Source organism: Oncorhynchus gorbuscha, linkage group LG11, assembly GCF_021184085.1.
Source record: "Oncorhynchus gorbuscha isolate QuinsamMale2020 ecotype Even-year linkage group LG11, OgorEven_v1.0, whole genome shotgun sequence".
Lineage (NCBI taxonomy): Eukaryota > Metazoa > Chordata > Actinopteri > Salmoniformes > Salmonidae > Oncorhynchus > Oncorhynchus gorbuscha.
In genome coordinates, this window is record NC_060183.1 from 9,031,617 (window position 1) to 9,053,135 (window position 21,519).

The 21,519-nt window shown below is 44.6% G+C and overlaps 1 protein-coding gene across 1 annotated transcript in view; it reads right to left on the bottom strand.

Moving 5' to 3' along the window:
* The window catches only part of LOC124048086 (ATP-binding cassette sub-family C member 3-like), an 86,275-nt gene that overhangs the window by 28,551 nt on the left and 36,205 nt on the right, over window positions 1-21,519 (bottom strand). Inside the window, exons 3-7 of the mRNA XM_046368505.1 lie at window positions 19,256-19,381; window positions 16,588-16,719; window positions 13,833-13,958; window positions 13,397-13,458; window positions 12,989-13,120 (exon numbers count right to left, since the gene is read on the bottom strand). Of these exons, the coding sequence (XP_046224461.1) occupies window positions 12,989-13,120; window positions 13,397-13,458; window positions 13,833-13,958; window positions 16,588-16,719; window positions 19,256-19,381 (578 nt within the window). The remainder of the gene's footprint in view (window positions 1-12,988; window positions 13,121-13,396; window positions 13,459-13,832; window positions 13,959-16,587; window positions 16,720-19,255; window positions 19,382-21,519) is intronic.

Consider the following 21,519-nt stretch of genomic DNA (forward strand, 5'->3'; position numbering starts at 1 on the left):
AGAGAAAGAAGGGAGGAAAGAGAAAGAAGGGAGGAAGGAAAGAAGGAAAGAGAAAGAAGGGAGGAAGGAAAGAAGGGAGGAAGGAAAGAAGGGAGGAAGGGAGGAAGGAAAGGAAAGAAGGGAGGAAGGAAAGGAAAGAAGGGAGGAAGGAAAGAGAAAGAAGGGAGGAAGAGAAAGAAGGAGGAAAGAAGGGAGGAAAGGGAGGAAGGAAGGAAAGGAAAGAAGGGAGGAAGTAAAGGAAAGAAGGGAAGGGAAGGAAAGGAAAGAAGGAAAGAAGGAAGGGAAGGGAAGGGAGGAAAGAAGGAAGGAAGGGAAAGAAGAAGGAAAGAGAAAGAAGGAAGTGCAGGGAAAGAAGGAAGGAAGGAACAAAGGAAGGAAGGAAGGAACAAAGGAAGGAAGGAAGGAACAAAGGAAGGAAGGAAGGAAGGAAGGAAGGAAAGAAGGGAGGAAGGAAAGAGAAAGAAGGAAGTGAAGGGAAAGAAGGAAGGAAGGAAAGAAGGAAGGAAAGAAAGGAGGAAGGAAAGGAAAGAAGAGAAAGAAGGGAGGAAGGAAAGAAGGAAGTGAAGGGAAAAAAAGGAAGGGAAGGGAAGGGAGGAAGGAAGAAGGGAGGAAGGAAAGAAGGAAAAGAAGGAAGGAAGGAAAGAAGGAAGGAAGGGAAAAAAAGGAAGGAAGGGAAGGAAAGGGAAAGGAAGGGAAAGAAGGAAGGAAGGAAGGGATCTGTACTGTGAATGAATTCAGTCTTTGATACTAGCATGCCCACTTAGCATTTGAAGTCCTTCAGGCATTTTGTTTTTGTGAGGTCTGGACCGGAGTAGATTGGAGTGGATTTAGCAAGTGACATCAATAAGGGATCATAGCTTTCACCTGGTCAGTCTAGGTCATGGAAAGAGCAGGTGTTCCTCATGTTTAGTATACTCAGTGTAAATCAATCACAGGAGATTGGTGGCACCTTAATTGGGGAGGGCGGGCTCGTGGAAATTGTTGGAGTGGAATAGTAATAAAAACAAACACATGGGTTGATGCTATTCCATTAACTTCTTTGGGATAGGGGGCAGCATTTTCACTTTTGGATGAATAGCGTGCCCAGAGTAAACTGTCTCCTACCCTGTCCCAGATGCTTAATACATGCATATTATTATTAGTATTGGATAGAAAACACTCTGAAGGTTCTAAACTGTTTGAATGATGTCTCTGAGTATAACAGAACTCATATGGCAGGTAAAAATGTGAGAAAAAAATCCAAACAGGAAGTGGGAAATCTGAGGTTTGTAGTTTTTGAACTCAGCCCCTATCGAATACACAGTGGGATATGGGTCATTTTGCACTTCCTAAGGCTTCCACTAGATGTCAACCGTCTTTAGAACATTGTTTCAGGCTTCTACTGTGAAGGGGGGCTGGGTGAGAGCCGTTTGACTAAGGGGTCTTGGCAGCAGACTCGTTCTCAGTTACGTGCATTTCACATGAGAGGTAGCTCTCGTTCCATTTATTTTCTACAGACAATGGAATTATCCGGTTGGAACATTATTGAACATTCATGATAAAAACATCCTAAAGATTGATTCTATCCCTAGTTTGACAAGTTTGTACGACCTGTAATATAACTTTTTGAACTTTTCATCCGATGTTCGGCTGGACCTGAAGGCGCGTTTGGATGTTTACCAAACGCCCTAACAAAAGAAGCTATTTGGACATAAACGAACTTTATCGAACAAATCAAACATTTATTGTGGAACTGGGATTCCTGGGAGTGCATTCTGATGAAGATCAAAGGTAAGTGAATATTTATAATGCTATTTCTGACTAATGTTGACTCTACAACATGGCAGGTATCTGTATGGCTTGTTTTTGTGTCTGAGCACCGTACTCAAATCGTTGCATGGTATGCTTTCTCCGTAAAGTTTTTGGGAAATCTGACAGTGGTTGCATTAAGGAGAAGTGTATCTAAAGTTCCATGCATAACACTTGAATTTACATCAACATTTATAATGAGTATTTCTGTGAATTGATCTGGCTCTGCAAAATCACAGCATGTTTTTGAACTACTGAACATAACACACCAATGTAAAATGAGATTTTTGGATATACATATGCACTTTATCGAACAAAACATACATGTATTGTGTAACATGAAGTCCTATGAGTGTCATCCGATGAATATCATCAAAGGTTAGTGATTCATTTTCTCTCTATTTGTGCTGTTTGTGACTCCTCTCTTTGGCTGGAAAAATGGCTGGGTTTTTCTGTGACTTGGTGGTGTCGTTCGTGGAGCTTTCGCTGTAAATAATTTTTGAAATCAGATACTGTGCCTGGATTAACGAGAATTCTATCTTTAAAATGGCGCCTAATACTTGTATGTTTGAGAAATTTGATTTATGGGATTTCTGTTGATTTATATTTGGCGCCCTGCAATTTCATTGGCTGTTGGCGAGGGGTTCCGCTAGTCCTGGACAGGTTAATACCATTCCAGCCATTAGTATGAGCCGTCCTCCCCTCAGCAGCCTCCACTGAAATCCATCCTAGTGTGACTTGTATTTAAAGGATAAGTGCCTGGTGCAATAATAAAATGTTGTGAGGAAACTCTTGCCCCTTGTTAACACCCATCCAATGTGTTTTTAACTTCAGTAGAATAATCAAGTATCTTTACCGTTATACAAAGACCGAGGAAAATACAACAAATTAAGTCATTTGACATGTTTATGTAATATTAGAGACTGACTGTTTTCAAATAGAGTTTAAAAAAACAACAACAGCTGCAACAACATAAGCACAACACTTCTTCACAAATCTATAATTTCACAGCCAGAAAGCGTTGTGTGTGGTGTGTGGTGTGTGGTGTGTGGTGCTGGTGTGTGGTGTGTGGTGTGTGGTGTGTGGTGTGTGTGTGTGGTGTGTGGTGTGTGGTGTGTGTGTGTGTGGTGTGTGTGGTGTGTGGTGTGTGTGGTGTGTGTGGTGTGTGTGTGTGTGTGTGTGGTGTGTGTGTTTTCTGGTTTATCTTCAAGAAGACGCTGCGTTCTAGAGAAGTGGTCATTCGGTTTCTCAAGCCTGATGACAGGCGGAATATTCTCTCCAATAACGCTTGGGATGCAAGGGGCAGAAGCCAGATCCAGAACCACAGGACACAGCTTTGAATAAACAGCCTGGCAGCACTGGAGAAGCGACTCTCGAAACGCCTCCCTTTACCTCTTCCAGGTATTTCTGCAGCTCAGAGGGCACTAAATGCCCTGCCAGGTTGACCCTCCGGCTGGACAATGACCTCCGACACAATCTTCGATGTGAGGAAGCTATATTTCTCATGCAATTTGGTCAAGACGCTTGGCTGGATTCATGTTCCTGGGGTCCTGCTGCTCCACGTTTGTCCTCTCTGATTTGCTGAAGAACAACAGATTCTGCTTCCCTCATCAGTGGCTCTGTGGAGCAAAGTGTCAGAGACACACTTGGATCCATCAGGAAAGCTGCTGTAGGGGTTGGATGGAAGTTGGCTGCCAGAGGATTCAGTATGCATGCGAAGTGCTCACACAGTGACTTCAGGAGGACATGTGCCAACTGTTTTGCAACAGTAGTTGACTGCAAGTGTGCCTCAAGTTTGAGAAAGCATGGCACCACATCAGACAGTGATTGGCTGTCAGTTTGAAGTTGGTCAGTATGGATTGCGAACTGCTCAAGCAACTTCACAAGCTGTTCTAGTTTTGCCCAGTCATGTGCCGTGCTCTCCCTTGAATTTCTTCCGGTTAGCTACAGAGCAAATTCTCCAGTGTAAAAAATTATAATAAAATGGATTCGTCTGTGGACCCATACAGACACTAGAACAGTGTTCAATTAACATACTGCTTAGTGTAAAGCCTTATTAAAATATTTCCCAGAGTGCCTTGCCTTTCTAGTACATTGTAAAGTTACCATCCATGGCTGTATTTGTTAGTGACAGATTTCATCCATTTCCAGTCCTGTGGACTTCACCAAGTGAAATCCTAAGAGAATGTTATCATAAAAAATGTTTTTTTAATTGCATAAGGCCTTATTTTAAGGGCCTAGATTTACCCCATTTTTTGTATTTTTGTTAACTTTTATTTATTCAGGGGACCCCAATGAGATCAGGGTCTCATTTACAATGGTGTCCTTAGGACAATGATACAACAAATTCAAAATTAACTACAAAATGACAGAATCAACACATCTTCAAAACACCACAAATAAAAATGATTTACATTCAACCCCATTAAAATGAACTCAACATTAAAGTCCTAAACTGCCTTAGAGGCACCGGAGTGTCAAGATGTAGGGCGCTATTTCAAAAATGAAGGGGGGAGGGGGCACTAAAACTGAAGGTGTATTTACCAGGAAGTTGTGTAACGGGAGTAATGAAGTCGTCTGCGGGACTTTAATGAGGACCAGCCTACCTTTCGATACAGGATGCATTAATGCATATTAAAACGGCCCCTTGCAATGAAGAGTGCTGTGGTAGACGGCATCCAAAGTTAAGAGTAGTGGCTGCTGCGTTCCGATGACTGTGGTAGACAGCATCCAAAGTTAAGAGTAGTGGCTGCTGCGTTCCGATGACTGTGGTAGACAGCATCCAAAGTTAAGAGTAGTGGCTGCTGCGTTCCGATGACTGTGGTGACAGCATCCAAAGTTAAGAGTAGTGGCTGCTGCGTTCCGATGACTGTGGTAGACAGCATCCAAAGTTAAGAGTAGTGGCTGCTGCGTTCCGATGACTGTGGTAGACAGCATCCAAAGTTAAGAGTAGTGGCTGCTGCGTTCCGATGACTGTGGTAGACAGCATCCAAAGTTAAGAGTAGTGGCTGCTGGTGACAGCATTTAAGAACTGTCATGAAAGTTGACTGTACAATCTGCTTCCTGCTGTTTAGGGAGAGGAAAGATTTTTCTATAAAAGAAGCCTACTTAAATCTCAGCTTCTTAACTAGCTCATCCGTATGTTTTTTTAAACGTGAAATTATTGTCAATCCAAAAGCCCAGATACAGTATTTTTGGAAAGTATTCAGACCCCTCAACTTTTTCAACATTTTGTTACGTTACAGCTTTAATTGTAAAATTTATGAAATTATTTTTACTCATTAATTTACACACAATACCCCATATTGACAAAGCAAAAACAGGTTTAGAAATGTTTTCAAATTTATTTAAAAAAAAAAACACATTTACATAAGTATTCAGACACTTTGCAATGAGTCCCGAGATTTAGCTCAGGTGGATCCTGTTCACATTGACCTTCCTTGAGATGTTTCCTCAACTTCATTGGAGTCCACCTGTGGTAAATTCAATTGATTGGACATGATTTGGAAAGGCACACACCTGTCTATATAAGAACAAACAGTTGACAGTGAATGTCAGAGCTAAAAACCAAGCCACGAGGTAGAAGGAATTGTCCATAGAGGCCCGAGACATGATTGTGTCGAGGCACATGTCTGGGGATGGGTACCAAAACATTTCTGCAGAATTGAAGGTTCCCCAAGAACACAGTGGCCTCCATCATTCTTAAATGGAAGAAGCTTGGAACCATGGGGGCGAAGGTAAACCTTCCAACAGGACAATGATGAAGTATACAGCAAAGACAACAGAGAAATGGCTTTGGGACAAGTCTCTGAATGCCCTTGAGTGGCCCAGCCAGAGCCCGGACTTGAAAATAGCTGTGCAGCAACACTCCCAATCCAACCTGACAGAGCTTGAGAGGATCTGAGAAGAATGGGAGAAACTCCCCAAATACAGGTGTTCAAAGCTTGCAATGTCATACCCAAGAAGACGCGAGGCTGTAATCACTGCCAAAGGTGCTTCAACAATGTACTGAGTACAGGGTCTCAAAACTTATGTAAATGTGATATTTCAGTTCTTTTTATACATTTGCAAAAATTGATACAACTTTTTTTTTGCTTTGTCATGTGGTATTGTGTGCAGATTGATGAGGAACAGATGTATTTAATCAATTTTAGAATAAGGCTGTAATGTAACAAAATGTTTGAAAAAGTCAAAGGGTCTGAATTTCGAAATGCACTGTATTTATAGGTGGGAACCTGCTAGATGACAGAACTATGTAATGGATAAATTTGAAATATTTTTGTCACATTGCGCTGCCTTGCTTAGTCACATTGCGCTGCCTTGCTTAGTCACATTGCGCTGCCTTGCTTAGTCACATTGCGCTGCCTTGCTTAGTCACATTGCGCTGCCTTGCTTAGTCACATTGTGCTGCCTTGCTTAGTCACATTGTGCTGCCTTGCTTAGTCACATTGTCATAGCTGGAGAAAATTTGGTCATAGAATCAATGATCGAAAAATAAAGTCCAGAAAAATCACCTTTTCATTTAGCACGTAAAATGGACGTGATATCAATGTCTGGAAAGTACTTATAAAAGATGTCTTTTCAACGTAATTTTGCAAACTGGGTGACTTCTCTCTCCTATTGTGTTTTCCAACCAAGACCGGAGATGAAAAGACACTGACTCATCATATTAAATGCTCAAAAGGTGCTGCTCTCTGCAGTGGTTTCTATCATAACCAAAAGGTACTGCTCTCTGCAGTGGTTTCTATCCTAACCAAAAGGTGTTACTCTCTGCAGTGGTTTCTATCCTAACAAAAATGTGTTGCTCTCTGCAGTGGTTTCTATCCTAACAAAAAGGTGCTGTTCTCTGCAGTGGTTTCTATCCTAACAAAAAGGTGCTGCTCTCTGCAGTGGTTTCTATCCTAACAAAAGGTGCTGCTCTCTGCAGTGGTTTCTATCCTAACAGAAGGTACTGCACACTGCAATGGTTTCTATCCTAACAAAAGGTACTGCTCTCTGCAGTGGTTTCTATCCTAACAAAAGGTACTGCACACTGCAGTGGTTTCTATCCTAACAAAAGGTACTGCACACTGCAGTGGTTTCTATCCTAACAAAAGGTACTGCACACTGCAGTGGTTTCTATCCTAACAAAAGGTACTGCACACTGCAGTGGTTTCTATCCTAACAAAAAGGTGTTGCTCTCTGCAGTGGTTTCTATCCTAACAAAAGGTACTGCTCTCTGCAGTGGTTTCTATCCTAACAAAAGGTACTGCTCTCTGCAGTGGTTTCTATCCTAACAAAAGGTACTGCTCTCTGCAGTGGTTTCTATCCTAACAAAAGGTACTGCTCTCTGCAGTGGTTTCTATCCTAACAAAAGGTACTGCTCTCTGCAGTGGTTTCTATCCTAACACTGCTCTCTGCAGTGGTTTCTATCCTAACAAAAGGTACTGCTCTCTGCAGTGGTTTCTATCCTAACAAAAGGTACTGCTCTCTGCAGTGGTTTCTATCCTAACAAAAACTGCTCTCTGCAGTGGTTTCTATCCTAACAAAAGGTACTGCTCTCTGCAGTGGTTTCTATCCTAACAAAAGGTACTGCTCTCTGCAGTGGTTTCTATCCTAACAAAAGGTACTGCTCTCTGCAGTGGTTTCTATCCTAACTGCAGTGGTTTCTAACTGCAGTGGTTTCTATCCTAACAAAAGGTACTGCTCTCTGCAGTGGTTTCTATCCTAACAAAAGGTACTGCTCTCTGCAGTGGTTTCTATCCTAACAAAAGGTACTGCTCTCTGCAGTGGTTTCTATCCTAACAAAAACTGCTCTCTGCAGTGGTTTCTATCCTAACAAAAGGTACTGCTCTCTGCAGTGGTTTCTATCCTAACAAAAGGTACTGCTCTCTGCAGTGGTTTCTATCCTAACAAAAGGTACTGCTCTCTGGCAGTGGTTTCTATCCTAACAAAAGGTACTGCTCTCTGCAGTGGTTTCTATCCTAACAAAAGGTACTGCTCTCTGCAGTGGTTTCTATCCTAACAAAAGGTACTGCTCTCTGCAGTGGTTTCTATCCTAACAAAAGGTACTGCTCTCTGCAGTGGTTTCTATCCTAACAAAAGGTACTGCTCTCTGCAGTGGTTTCTATCCTAACAAAAGGTACTGCTCTCTGCAGTGGTTTCTATCCTAACAAAAGGTACTGCTCTCTGCAGTGGTTTCTATCCTAACAAAAGGTACTGCTCTCTGCAGTGGTTTCTATCCTAACAAAAGGTACTGCTCTCTGCAGTGGTTTCTATCCTAACAAAAGGTACTGCTCTCTGCAGTGGTTTCTATCCTAACAAAAGGTACTGCTCTCTGCAGTGGTTTCTATCCTAACAAAAGGTACTGCTCTCTGCAGTGGTTTCTATCCTAACAAAAGGTACTGCTCTCTGCAGTGGTTTCTATCCTAACTAACTGCTCTCTGCAGTGGTTTCTATCCTAACAAAAGGTACTGCTCTCTGCAGTGGTTTTCTAACAAAATCCTAACTAAAAGGTACTGCTCTCTGCAGTGGTTTCTATCCTAACAAAAGGTACTGCTCTCTGCAGTGGTTTCTATCCTAACAAAAGGTACTGCTCTCTGCAGTGGTTTCTATCCTAACAAAAGGTACTGCTCTCTGCAGTGGTTTCTATCCTAACAAAAGGTACTGCTCTCTGCAGTGGTTTCTATCCTAACAAAAGGTACTGCTCTCTGCAGTGGTTTCTATCCTAACAAAAGGTACTGCTCTCTGCAGTGGTTTCTATCCTAACAAAAGGTACTGCTCTCTGCAGTGGTTTCTATCTAACAAAAGGTAATCCTAACAAAAGGTACTGCTCTCTGCAGTGGTTTCTATCCTAACAAAAGGTACTGCTCTCTGCAGTGGTTTCTATCCTAACAAAAGGTACTGCTCTCTGCAGTGGTTTCTATCCTAACAAAAGGTACTGCTCTCTGCAGTGGTTTCTATCCTAACAAAAGGTACTGCTCTCTGCAGTGGTTTCTATCCTAACAAAAGGTACTGCTCTCTGCAGTGGTTTCTATCCTAACAAAAGGTACTGCTCTCTGCAGTGGTTTCTATCCTAACAAAAGGTACTGCTCTCTGCAGTGGTTTCTATCCTAACAAAGTGGTACTGCTCTCTGCAGTGGTTTCTATCCTAACAAAGGTACTGCTCTCAGTGGTTTCTATCCTAACAAAAGGTACTGCTCTCTGCAGTGGTTTCTATCCTAACAAAAGGTACTGCTCTCTGCAGTGGTTTCTATCCTAACAAAAGGTACTGCTCTCTGCAGTGGTTTCTATCCTCTCTGCAGTGGTTTCTATCCTAACAAAAAAGGTACTGCTCTCTGCAGTGGTTTCTATCCTAACAAAAGGTACTGCTCTCTGCAGTGGTTTCTATCCTGGTTTCAGTGGTTTCTATCCTAACAAAAGGTACTGCTCTCTGCAGTGGTTTCTATCCTAACAAAAGGTACTGCTCTCTGCAGTGGTTTCTATCCTAACAAAAGGTACTGCTCTCTGCAGTGGTTTCTATCCTAACTACTGCTCTCTGCAGTGGTTTCTATCCTAACAAAAGGTACTGCTCTCTGCAGTGGTTTCTATCCTAACAAAAGGTACTGCTCTCTGCAGTGGTTTCTATCCTAACAAAAGGTACTGCTCTCTGCAGTGGTTTCTATCTCTAACTAAAAGGTACTGCTCTCTGCAGTGGTTTCTATCCTAACAAAAGGTACTGCTCTCTGCAGTGGTTTCTATCCTAACAAAAGGTATCCTAACAAAAGGTACCTGCTCTCTGCAGTGGTTTCTATCCTAACAAAAGGTACTGCTCTCTGCAGTGGTTTCTATCCTAACAAAAACTGCTCTCTGCAGTGGTTTCTACTAACAAAGGTACTGCTCTCTGCAGTGGTGGTACTTTCTGCAGTGGTTTCTATCCTAACAAAAGGTACTGCTCTCTGCAGTGGTTTCTATCTAACAAAAGGTACTGCTCTCTGCAGTGGTTTCTACTAACAAAAGGTACTGTTTCTATCCTCTCTGCAGTGGTTTCTATCCTAACAAAAGGTACTGCTCTCTGCAGTGGTTTCTATCTAACAAAAGGTACTGCTCTCTGCAGTGGTTTCTATCCTAACAAAAGGTACTGCTCTCTGCAGTGGTTTCTATCCTAACAAAAGGTACTGCTCTCTGCAGTGGTTTCTATCCTAACAAAAGGTACTGCTCTCTGCAGTGGTTTCTATCCTAACAAAAGGTACTGCTCTCTGCAGTGGTTTCTATCCTAACAAAAGGTACTGCTCTCTGCAGTGGTTTCTATCCTAACAAAAGGTACTGCTCTCTGCAGTGGTTTCTATCCTAACAAAAGGTACTGCTCTCTGCAGTGGTTTCTATCCTAACAAAAGGTACTGCTCTCTGCAGTGGTTTCTATCCTAACAAAAGGTACTGCTCTCTGCAGTGGTTTCTATCACGCTCGCACACTCCAGTATTCAGAGCTCATAAAAACAAACCACCACATCTCTCAACTGTTCTGGGAACGAGTTGAAAAGGGGAAACTACTGTTGACTTAGTCTGTGTAACCTTAAACAAGAGAAACCATTCTCTACACATTCATACTACTGGGTCAATATTGTTGTTAAAAGGAAAATAAGGAAAGAAGGGAAGTGATATTTAAACAGTAAAAGAATTACTAATTAAAAAATGTTATTGGAATTTGCAGGTTTCTCTTTTCTTTGTACCTAGATGTAGTGAAATAATTGGACGCCTTTGAGATAAGCATCACCAAATAGAATGTGTTCCAGGAAAGACTAAGGAAATTGAGCAATGGTATACCCAATGTTCATGTTGGCGTTAATCTCTCCCTCCCTGTGAGCCTTGGCCTGCTCCACATTCCTGTCTCCCTCCCTCTGTTCCACCCTACATCCCTTGCCTCCCTCTCTCTCCCCCACTCTCCCTCCGAGCCTTGGCCTGCTCCACATTCCTGTCTCCCTCCCTTTGTTCCACCCTACATCCCTTGCCTCCCTCTCTCTCCCCCACTCTCCCTCCAAGCCTTGGTCTGTCTAGTAGGGTGTCAGGTAGGGTGGAGGTGATATGGTCCTTGACTAGTCTCTCAAAGCACTTTATGATGACGGAAGTGAGTGCTACGGGGCGGTAGTCGTTTAGCTCAGTTACCTTAGCTTTCTTGGGAACAGGAACAATGGTGGCCCTCTTGAAGCATGTGGGAACAGCAGACTGGGATAAGGATTGATTGAATATGTCCGTAAACACACCGGCCAGCTGGTCTGCGCATGCTCTGAGGACGCGGCTGGGGATGCCGTCTGGGCCTGCAGCCTTGCGAGGGTTAACACGTTTAAATGTTTTACTCATGTCGGCTGCAGTGAAGGACAGTCCGCATGTTTTGGTTGCAGGCCGTGTCAGTGGCACTGTATTGTCCTCAAAGCGGGCAAAAAAGTTATTTAGTCTGCCTGGGAGCAAGACATCCTGGTCCGTGACGGGGCTGGTTTTCTTTTTGTAATCCGTGATTGACTGTAGACCCTGCCACATAACTCTCATGTCTGAGCCGCTGAATTGCGACTCTACTTTGTCTCTATACTGACGCTTAGCGGAGGGAATAGCTACACTGTTTGTATTCGGTCACCGTACCCTGGTTAAAAGCAGTGGTTCGCGCTTTCAGTTTCACGCGAATGCTGCCATCAATACACGGTTTCTGGTTTGGGAATGTTTTAATCGTAACTATGGGAACGACATCTTCAAACAGCCATCACTAGCGCAGAGAGGCGGCTGCCTACATACAGACTTGATATCATTGGCCACTTTAATAAATGCAACACTAGTCACTTTAATAATGCCACTTTAAGAATGTTTACATTTCTCACATTACTCATCTCATGTGTATATACTGTATACTGTATCCTTCACTATCTATTCTTTACTATTACATCTTAGCCGCTCTGTCACTGCTCATCCATATATTTTATACTCATATATTCTCATCACATTCCTATAGTAGACTGTGTGTATTAGTTTGTGTTGTGGAATTGTTAGATATTACTTGTTAGATACTGCTGCACTGTTGGATCTAGAAGTATAAGCATTTTGCTACACTCACAATAACATCTACTAACCATGTGTATGTGACCAATAAGATTTGTCTGTCTCCCTCCCTCCCTCCCTCCCTCCCTCCCTCCCTCCCTCCCTCCCTCCCTCCCTCCCTCCCTCCCTCCCTCCCTGTGAGCCTTGATCTGCTCCAGGTCCCTCCCTCTACTCCCTCCCTCCCTCTACTCCCTCCCTCTACTCCCTCCCTACCTGTGAGCCTTGATCTGCTCCAGGTCCCTCCCTCTCCATCCCTCTACTCCCTCCCTCTACTCCCTCCCTCTTCTCCCTCTACTCCCTCAGTCCCTCCCTCCCTCCCTCCCTCCCTACCTGTGAGCCTTGATCTGCTCCAGGTCCCTCCCTCCCTCTACTCCCTCCCTCTACTCCCTCCCTCTTCTCCCTCCCTCTCTCTCTCTCTCCCTCCCTCTACTCCCTCCCTCTACTCCCTCCCTACCTGTGAGCCTTGATCTGCTCCAGGTCCCTCCCTCTCTCCCTCCCTCTCTCTCTCTCTCCCTCCCTCTACTCCCTCCCTCCCTCCCTCTAATCCCTCCCTCCCTCTAATCCCTCCCTCCCTCTAATCCCTCCCTCCCTCTAATCCCTCCCTACCTGTGAGCCTTGATCTGCTCCAGGTCCCTCCCTCCCTCCCTCTACTCCCTCCCTCCCTCCCTCTACTCCCTCCCTCTAATCCCTCCCTCTAATCCCTCCCTCCCTACCTGTGAGCCTTGATCTGCTCCAGGTCCCTCCCTCCCCCTCCCTCCCTCCATCCATCTGCTCCAGGTCCCTCCCTCCCTCCCTCTACTCCCTCCCTCCCTCTACTCCCTCCCTCTACTCCCTCCCTCTACTCCCCTCCCTCTACTCCCTCCCTCTACTCCCTCCCTTCCTCCCTCCCTCTCTCCCTCCCTCTCTCCCTCCCTCTCTCCCTCTACTCTCTCCCTCCCTTCCTCCCTCCCTCTCTCCCTACCTGTGAGCCTTGATCTGCTCCAGGTCCCTCCCTCTAATCCCTCCCTCTACTCCCTCCCTCCCTCCCTCCCTCTACTCCCTCCCTCTCTCTCTCTCCCTCCCTCTCTACCTGTGAGCCTTGATCTGCTCCAGGTCCCTCCCTCCCTCCCTCCCTCTACTCCCTCCCTCTACTCCCTCCCTCTACTCCCTCCCTCTCTACCTGTGAGCCTTGATCTGCTCCAGGTCCCACTCTTTCAGCAGCTTGGGGACAACCTCCTCTGAGCTGTCCCTCTTGTTCAGTGACCACAGGTCTTTGGCTTCCAGAGGGTTCTTATAGCCTTTGATCGCCATGCTGGGACAGGGAGAGACACAACGGGAGGGATACTTTATCAGTATCCATGGAAACCATTGCACAGAGAGAAGACTGCTGTTTGCAGTTCTATTAATTATTGATCAAATGTACCGATTAATTGAATAACATATGTGAACATGAAGTAGCTACAAGCCATACAAATATATAGGACAGACACAATGGTGATGAATGGGACATACGTGTTATATGTGTGTGTGTGTGTGTGTGTGTGTGTGTGTGTGTGTGTGTGTGTGTGTGTGGGGGAAATGGTTTTACCTAGTGAACCACCAGAAGGTCATTGTGGAGAGGAAGCCAGCGGTCGATTGAGGACAAGGATTCTGAGGAGAAAATGACAGAGTAAGAAGATAGGCCACAGTGTGTGTGTGTGTGTTTTTACTATCGTTGTGGGGACCAGAAGTCCTCACAAGAATATTAAAACAAGAAAATATTCAGACAAATTTCACCAGTCCCCACAAAGAAAAATGCTATTATAGGCTCACGGGTTAGGAGTTAAGGTTAGGGATTTGAGGTTAAGGTTAGGAAAAATTTGATTTTGAATGAGAATCAATTGTTTGGTGCCCACGAGGAAAGTAAAACAAGTGTGTGTGTGTGTGTGTGTGTGTGTGTGTGTGTGTGTGTGTGTGTGTGTGTGTGTGTGTGTGTGTGTGTGTGTGTGTGTGTGTGTGTGTGTGTGTGTGTGTGTGAGACTCACGGGGTCTGTGTCGACATTGGAGAAAAGGGGGGGTTTCTCATTGAAGCAACAGAGGATCAGCTGTGATACAACCAGACTGAAGTAGAGATAGAAGGTGATGAAACGCAGCTTGTCTGGAATCTCACTCTGAAACACAAGACAGGAGAAATACTTGATTGACCCGTTGGAGGACATCGTGTCATGAAAGACATTTCTTAAAAGGAGTTTTGACGGACACTAAAGCTGGGTGAACACTACGACATGATCGTGGCCCCGACTTGTCTGTTCCAGACAAGTTTTGGAGATCTGAGACGCAAATCAAAGTTTATTTGTCACGTGCGCCGAATACAACAGGTGTAGTAGACCTTACAGTGAAATGCTGAATACAACAGGTGTAGGTAGACCTCACAGTGAAATGCTGAATACAACAGGTGTAGGTAGACCTCACAGTGAAATGCTGAATACAACAGGTGTAGTAGACCTCACAGTGAAATGATGAATACAACAGGTGTAGTAGACCTTACAGTGAAATGCTGAATACAACAGGTGTAGTAGACCTTACAGTGAAATGCTGAATACAACAGGTGTAGGTAGACCTTACAGTGAAATGCTGAATACAGCAGGTGTAGTAGACCTTACAGTGAAATGCTGAATACAACAGGTGTAGTAGACCTCACAGTGAAATGCTGAATACAGCAGGTGTAGTAGACCTTACAGTGAAATGCTGAATACAACAGGTGTAGTAGACCTCACAGTGAAATGCTGAATACAACAGGTGTAGTAGACCTTACAGTGAAATGCTGAATACAACAGGTGTAGTAGACCTTACAGTGAAATGCTGAATACAACAGGTGTAGTAGACCTTACAGTGAAATGCTGAATACAACAGGTGTAGTAGACCTCACAGTGAAATGCTGAATACAACAGGTGTAGTAGACCTTACAGTGAAATGCTGAATACAACAGGTGTAGTAGACCTCACAGTGAAATGCTTACTTACAGGTTCTAACCAATAGTGCAAAAAAGGAATGTGTGTGTGTGTGTGTGTGTGTGTGTGTGTGTGTGTGTGTGTGTGTGTGTGTGTGTGTAAGTAAAGAAATAAAACAGTAAAAAGACATTTGAGAATAAGAGTAGCAAGGCTGTATACAGACACTGGTTAATCAGGCTTATTGAGGTAGTATGTACATGTAGGGATGGTTAAAGTGACTATGCATATATGATGAACAGAGAATAGCAGTAGCATAAAAAGAGGGGTTGGTGGGACACAATGCAGATAACCCTGTTAGCCAATATGTGGGAGGACTGGTTGGTCGGGCCAATTGAGGTAGTATGTACATGAATGACTAAGTGACTAGGCAAATATGCTAAACAGAGAGTAGCAGCAGGGTAAAAGAGGGGTTGGGGGGGGGGTGGCACACAATGCAAATAATCCTGGTAACCATTTGGTTACCTGTTCAGGAGTCTTATGGCTTGGGGGTAAAAACTGTTGAGAAGCCTTTTGGTCCTAGACTTGGCGCACCAGTACCACTTGCCATGCGGTAGTAGAGAGAACAGTCTACGACTGGGGTGGCTGGACGCTATACGGGGTCGTCACCGACGCTCGTCGTTTAATGTGAGCGGGTTAGAGACGCAACCTGAGGCTACCGATCCAGTCTTTGAGCAGTCCCAGACATCCCAGACATCCCAGACATCCCAGACATCCCAGACATCCCAGACATCCCAGACATCCCAGACATCCCAGACATCCCGATATTTTCAAACCTGTTTCATGGGGCGGCAGGATAGCCTAGTGGTTAGAGCGTTGGACTAGTAACCGGAAGGTTGCGAGTTCAAACCCCCGAGCTGACAAGGTACAAATCTGTCGTTCTGCCCCTGAACAGGCAGTTAACCCACTGTTCCTAGGCCGTCATTATAAATAAGAATTTGCTCTTAACTGACTTGCCTAGTTAAATAAAGGTAAAATGAATTTTTTTTTTTTTTTTTTACCGGCAATTCCCTTGTGGTGTGAGATGTGCAATGACAAGTTTTGACAACGGTGATGAGCAATAGCCAATGAGAGATCTGAAGTTCACAAGCACAATGTTATTCCATTCAGAACACTGGACAACAGACCAACTATTTCTCTCCCTCTCTCTGTCGCTCTCCCTCGCACCCCCCCCCCCTTGCTCTCGCCACACAGCCTCATCCCTGCCTAACCCCCAAAACAACGTCCCTGCCTAACCCCCGAAACAACGTCCCTGCCTAACCCCCAAAACAACGTCCCTGCCTAACCCCCAAAACAACGTCCCTGCCTAACCCCCAAAACAACGTCCCTGCCTAACCCCGAAACAACGTCCCTGCCTAACCCACAAAACAACGTCCCTGCCTAACCCACGAAACCCTAACCCCGAAACAACGTCCCTGCCTAACCCCCGAAACAACGTCCCTGCCTAACCCCGAAACAACGTCCCTGCCTAACCCCCGAAACAACGTCCCTGCCTAACGTCCCTGCCTAACCCCCGAAACAACGTCCCCCTGTCCCCTAACCCCCAAAACAACGTCCCTGCCTAACCCCCGAAACAACGTCCCTGCCTAACCCCCAAAACAACGTCCCTGCCTAACCCACAAAACAACGTCCCTGCCTAGACAACCGTAAGTTCTTTAGCTAGGAAAGGAGGGAGGAGAGGGAGAGAATGATGGAGGAGGGGGGGCACCTTTTGAGAGAGTCAAGGGATGAAGGAGAGAGCTGGAGGCAGATGGAGACATCAGAAAGTAAAAAGGGGGAACCTTGATCTCACCTTGGCCTGTAGGATCTTGGAGCGGAAAGGCACGATGGCACACAGCACCGACAGGAACCAGAATATAAAGAGAATCCCTGAAGACTGGACCCCTCTCAACCTCTCAAACTGGATCAGAAACGTAGCTAGCAACTGAGGCAGAGAAGAGATGGAGGGGTTGAGTTAACACCATTTAGATAAGCACAGAAACACAAAAGGGCATGTAAGGATCATCTCAGCGCTCTCTCCTTCCCCCACTTAAGCATAGGGTATATATGAGAGAGACAGAGAGAGAGAGACAGAGAAAGAGAGAGACAGAGAGAGAGAGAGACAGAGAGAGAGAGAGACAGAGAGAGAGAGAGACAGAGACAGAGAGAGAGAGAGACAGAGACAGAGAGAGAGAGAGACAGAGAGAGAGAGAGACAGAGAGAGACAGAGAGAGAGAGAGAGAGAGAGACAGAGACAGAGAGAGAGACAGAGAGAGAGAGAGAGAGACAGAGAGAGAGAGAGAGAGACAGAGAGAGAGAGAGACAGAGAGAGAGAGAGAGACAGAGACAGAGAGAGAGACAGAGACAGAGAGAGAGAGAGAACACAGAAACTGCTCTACAATGTTGCCTGAGAATAGAGAGAGAGAGAGAGAGAGAGAGAGAGAGAGAGAGAGAGAGACAGAGAGAGAGACAGAGAGAGAGAGAGAGAGAGAGACAGAGAGAGAGACAGAGAGAGAGAGAGAACACAGAAACTGCTTTACAATGTTGCCTGAGAATAGAGAGAGAGAGAGAGAGAGAGAGAGAGAGAGAGAGAGAGAGAGAGAGAGAGAGAGACAGAGAGACAGAGAGAGAGACAGAGAGAGAGAGAGTGAGCCAACACAGCAACTGCTCTACAATGATGCCTGAGAATAACATCAAGTTCAATAGGCTTACATCCTACAGCGTAGCATTACTGTTAAGGCTACTGGAATACAATGACACTCTAATCATCTACCAACATAACGACACATACATGATGGCTTGACTCTATGACAAGTTACGTAAACATGCATCTACCTCACGCACAACCTCCCGCCCTCATAGAATTAACTCAAAAATACATGTTTACGGCCACAAATAACAATAACTGTAAGTGAGCCTGTGCTTATAAACTCCTGCCTTGCTTTTGTGGCAGTCGATACCATGCAGGGCTACTGGCCAGACGGTTGAGGTGTTCACCGACCACCACAGACGAGCTCCCTCTCTCTGCCCGTTACATTATATTAAGTAGCATTGTTTAAAGTGGCTAGTGATATATTTTACATCATTTCCCATCAATTCCCATTATTAAAGTGGCTGGAGTTGAGTCGGTGTGTTGGCAGCAGCCACTCAATGTTAGTGGTGGCTGTTTAACAGTCTGATGGCCTTGAGATAGAAGCTCCCTCTCCCTGCACGTTTCATTACACTACGATCAGAGCCGCCTGCAGACAATGATCAGCTAGGAGGAAATCAGACATTCAGCATTTTGATTCTTTATTTCTAATTATATAAAATATACTATAGGCACCAAATGTAACACCAACAGGTTTCTTTGGGGACTACCCTCCCAAATACCACAACACAACCAATAAGCAAAGCTTACCGACTTTGTGCACTTCGATATCATGGTTTTGAAGCGTTAGGTTTTAGGTGCGCGAGGAATAGCAGCTCGTATTGGAGCTTCTTGAGCCTCGTGTCTCACTGTTCTTTCATCTCAGCTATTCCTATTTGTGTGGATTCATATTGAAACATGTGTATGCTAGTTAGCCTATAGCAGATCAGGACAAACTATCCACCTACCACTATGAATGGTGGATAGAGAGCAGGATAGAACAGACTGGTAGACTATATTGGCCTGTGGTAATAGTAAAAGCTAGATTGGTAGAGGAGTCCATTAGGGAAGTACCACAACACGGGGCGGCAGGGTAGCCTAGTGGTTAGAGCGTTGGACTGGTAACCGAAAGGTTGCAAGTTCGAATCCCCGAGCTGACAAGGTACAAATCTGTCATTCTGCCCCTGAACAGGCAGTGTTTCCTAGGCTGTCATTGAAAATAAGAAAATAAGAATTTGTTCTCTGACTTGCCTAGTTAAATAAAGGTCAAATAAAAAAAATATAAAAAAACACCTTGATATAGAGGTGCATGCAAGCAGATTATGAAATGTGGCACACTCCCCTCCCCCTGTGCCCAATAGAAACACACTCCCCTCCCCCTGTGCCCAATAGAAACACACCCAATAGAGACAGACCTAGAAAACCCCCTGTGCCCAATAGAGACAGAAATAGAAACACACTCCCCTCCCCCTGTGCCCAATAGAAACACACTCCCCTCCCCCTGTGCCCAATAGAAAAACACACTCCCCTCCCCTGTGCCCAATAGAAACACACTCCCCTCCCCCCCCTGTGCCCAATAGAAACACACTCCCCTCCCCCTGTGCCCAATAGAGACAGACCAATAGAAACACACTCCCCTCCCCCTGTGCCCAATAGAGACAGACCAATAGAAACATACCAATAAAAATCCCAATAAAAATTTTAAAAACACAAATAAATATACATTTGACCACCCCAGTAAATGTTGAACTGTCCCTAAGCAACAAGACCCCTAAAATAAGGTATTTTTTCCAGGAAGTGAGTTGAATGCTGTACTGTCTGTTTACAACGCCACGTCCTGTTGGTTGCGTACCATGGTAATGCCGACCACCAGTGGGGTAACGAAGTAGATGGGCGGCCGTGTGTCCCCCTGATGCAGCTCATGGAAGGTGCCGAAGAGATCTGCCCAACACACGATCCACAACAGCAACGCAAATACCTAGAGGAGGAGAGGGAGAGAAAGACAAAACTGAGACCCAAAACTGAGCAGGAGTCATTTATTCAAAACACATCTAAAGTGTCTGAACAAGCTTGTATGTATGTCTTCTCTGTGTCCCAGTACTGGTCATTAGCCTGTCTGATAAACATTTCCACTATTCCCTTATCGTGGATTAACTAACTAATATAATATGGGCACGACACAGGAAATTAATCTCCAAACAGGATTGCATCGAGAGAGACGCAGAGACAGAGAGAGAAGGAGACAGAGAAACAGAGAGAGAAGGAGACAGAGAAACAGAAAGAGAAGGAGACAGAGAAACAGAAAGAGAAGGAGACAGAGAAACAGAAAGAGAAGGAGACAGAGAAACAGAAAGAGAGAAGACAGAGAAACAGAAAGAGAAGGAGACAGAGAAACAGAAAGAGGAGAAGACAGAGAAACAGAAAGAGGAGGAGACAGAGAAACAGAAAGAGGAGAAGACAGAGAAACAGAAAGAGAAGGAAGACAGAGAAACAGAAAGAGAAGGGAAGACAGAGAAACAGAAAGAGAAGAGAGACAGAGAAACAGAAAGAGGAGAAGACAGAGAAACAGAAAGAGGAGAAGACAGAGAAACAGAAAGAGAAGGAGACAGAGAAACAGAAAGAGAGAAGACAGAGAAACAGAAAGAGGAGAAGACAGAGAAACAGAAAGAGGAGAAGACAGAGAAACAGAAAGAGAAGGAGACAGAGAAACAGAAAGAGAAGGAGACAGAGAAACAGAAAGAGAAGAAGACAGAGAAACAGAAAGAGACAGAGAAACAGACAGAGAAACAGAAAGAGAGAAGACAGAGAAACAGAAAGAGAAGGAGACAGAGAAACAGAAAGAGAGAAGACAGAGAAACAGAAAGAGAAGAAGACAGAGAAACAGAAAGAGAAGGAGACAGAGAAACAGAAAGAGAAGGAGACAGAGAAACAGAAAGAGAAGGAGACAGAGAAACAGAAAGAGAGGAGACAGAGAAACAGAAAGAGGAGACAGAGAAACAGAAAGAGGAGACAGAGAAACAGAAAGAGGAGACAGAGAAACAGAAAGAGGAGACAGAGAAACAGAAAGAGGAGACAGAGAAACAGAAAGAGGAGACAGAGAAACAGAAAGAGGAGACAGAGAAACAGAAAGAGGAGACAGAGAAACAGAAAGAGACAGAGAAACAGAGAAACAGAGAAACAGAAAAGGAGACAGAGAAACAGAAAAGAAGACAGAGAAACAGAAAGAGGAGACAGAGACAGAGAAACAGAAAGAGGAGAAGACAGAGAAACAGAAAGAGAGAAGACAGAGAAACAGAGAAAAGAGGGAGACAGAGAAACAGAAAGAGGAGACAGAGAAACAGAAAGAGGAGACAGAGAAACAGAAAGAAGGAGACAGAGAAACAGAAAGAGGAGACAGAGAAACAGAAAAGGAGACAGGAGACAGAGAAACAGAAAAGAGAAGGAGACAGAGAAACAGAAAGAGGAGAAGACAGAGAAACAGAAAGAGGAGACAGAGAAACAGAAAGAGGAGACAGAGAAACAGAAAGAGGAGACAGAGAAACAGAAAGAGGAGACAGAGAAACAGAGAAACAGAAAAAGGAGAAGAGAAACAGAGAAACAGAAAGAGGAGACAGAGAAACAGAAAGAGGAGACAGAGAAACAGAAAGAGGAGACAGAGAAACAGAGAAACAGAAACAGAAAAGAGGAGACAGAGAAACAGAAAGAGGAGACAGAGAAACAGAGAAACAGAAACAGAAAGAGGAGACAGAGAAACAGAAAGAGAAGGAGACAGAGAAACAGAAAGAGGAGAAGACAGAGAAACAGAAAGAAACAGAAAGAAGACAGAGAAACAGAAAGAGAGAAGACAGAGAAACAGAGAAAAGAAGGAGACAGAGAAACAGAAAGAGGAGACAGAGAAACAGAAAGAGGAGACAGAGAAACAGAAAGAGGAGACAGAGAAACAGAAAGAGGAGACAGAGAAACAGAAAGAGGAGACAGAGAAACAGAAAGAGGAGACAGAGAAACAGAAAGAGGAGACAGAGAAACAGAAAGAGGAGACAGAGAAACAGAAAGAGGAGAAGACAGAGAAACAGAAAGAGGAGAAGACAGAGAAACAGAAAGAGAAGGAGACAGAGA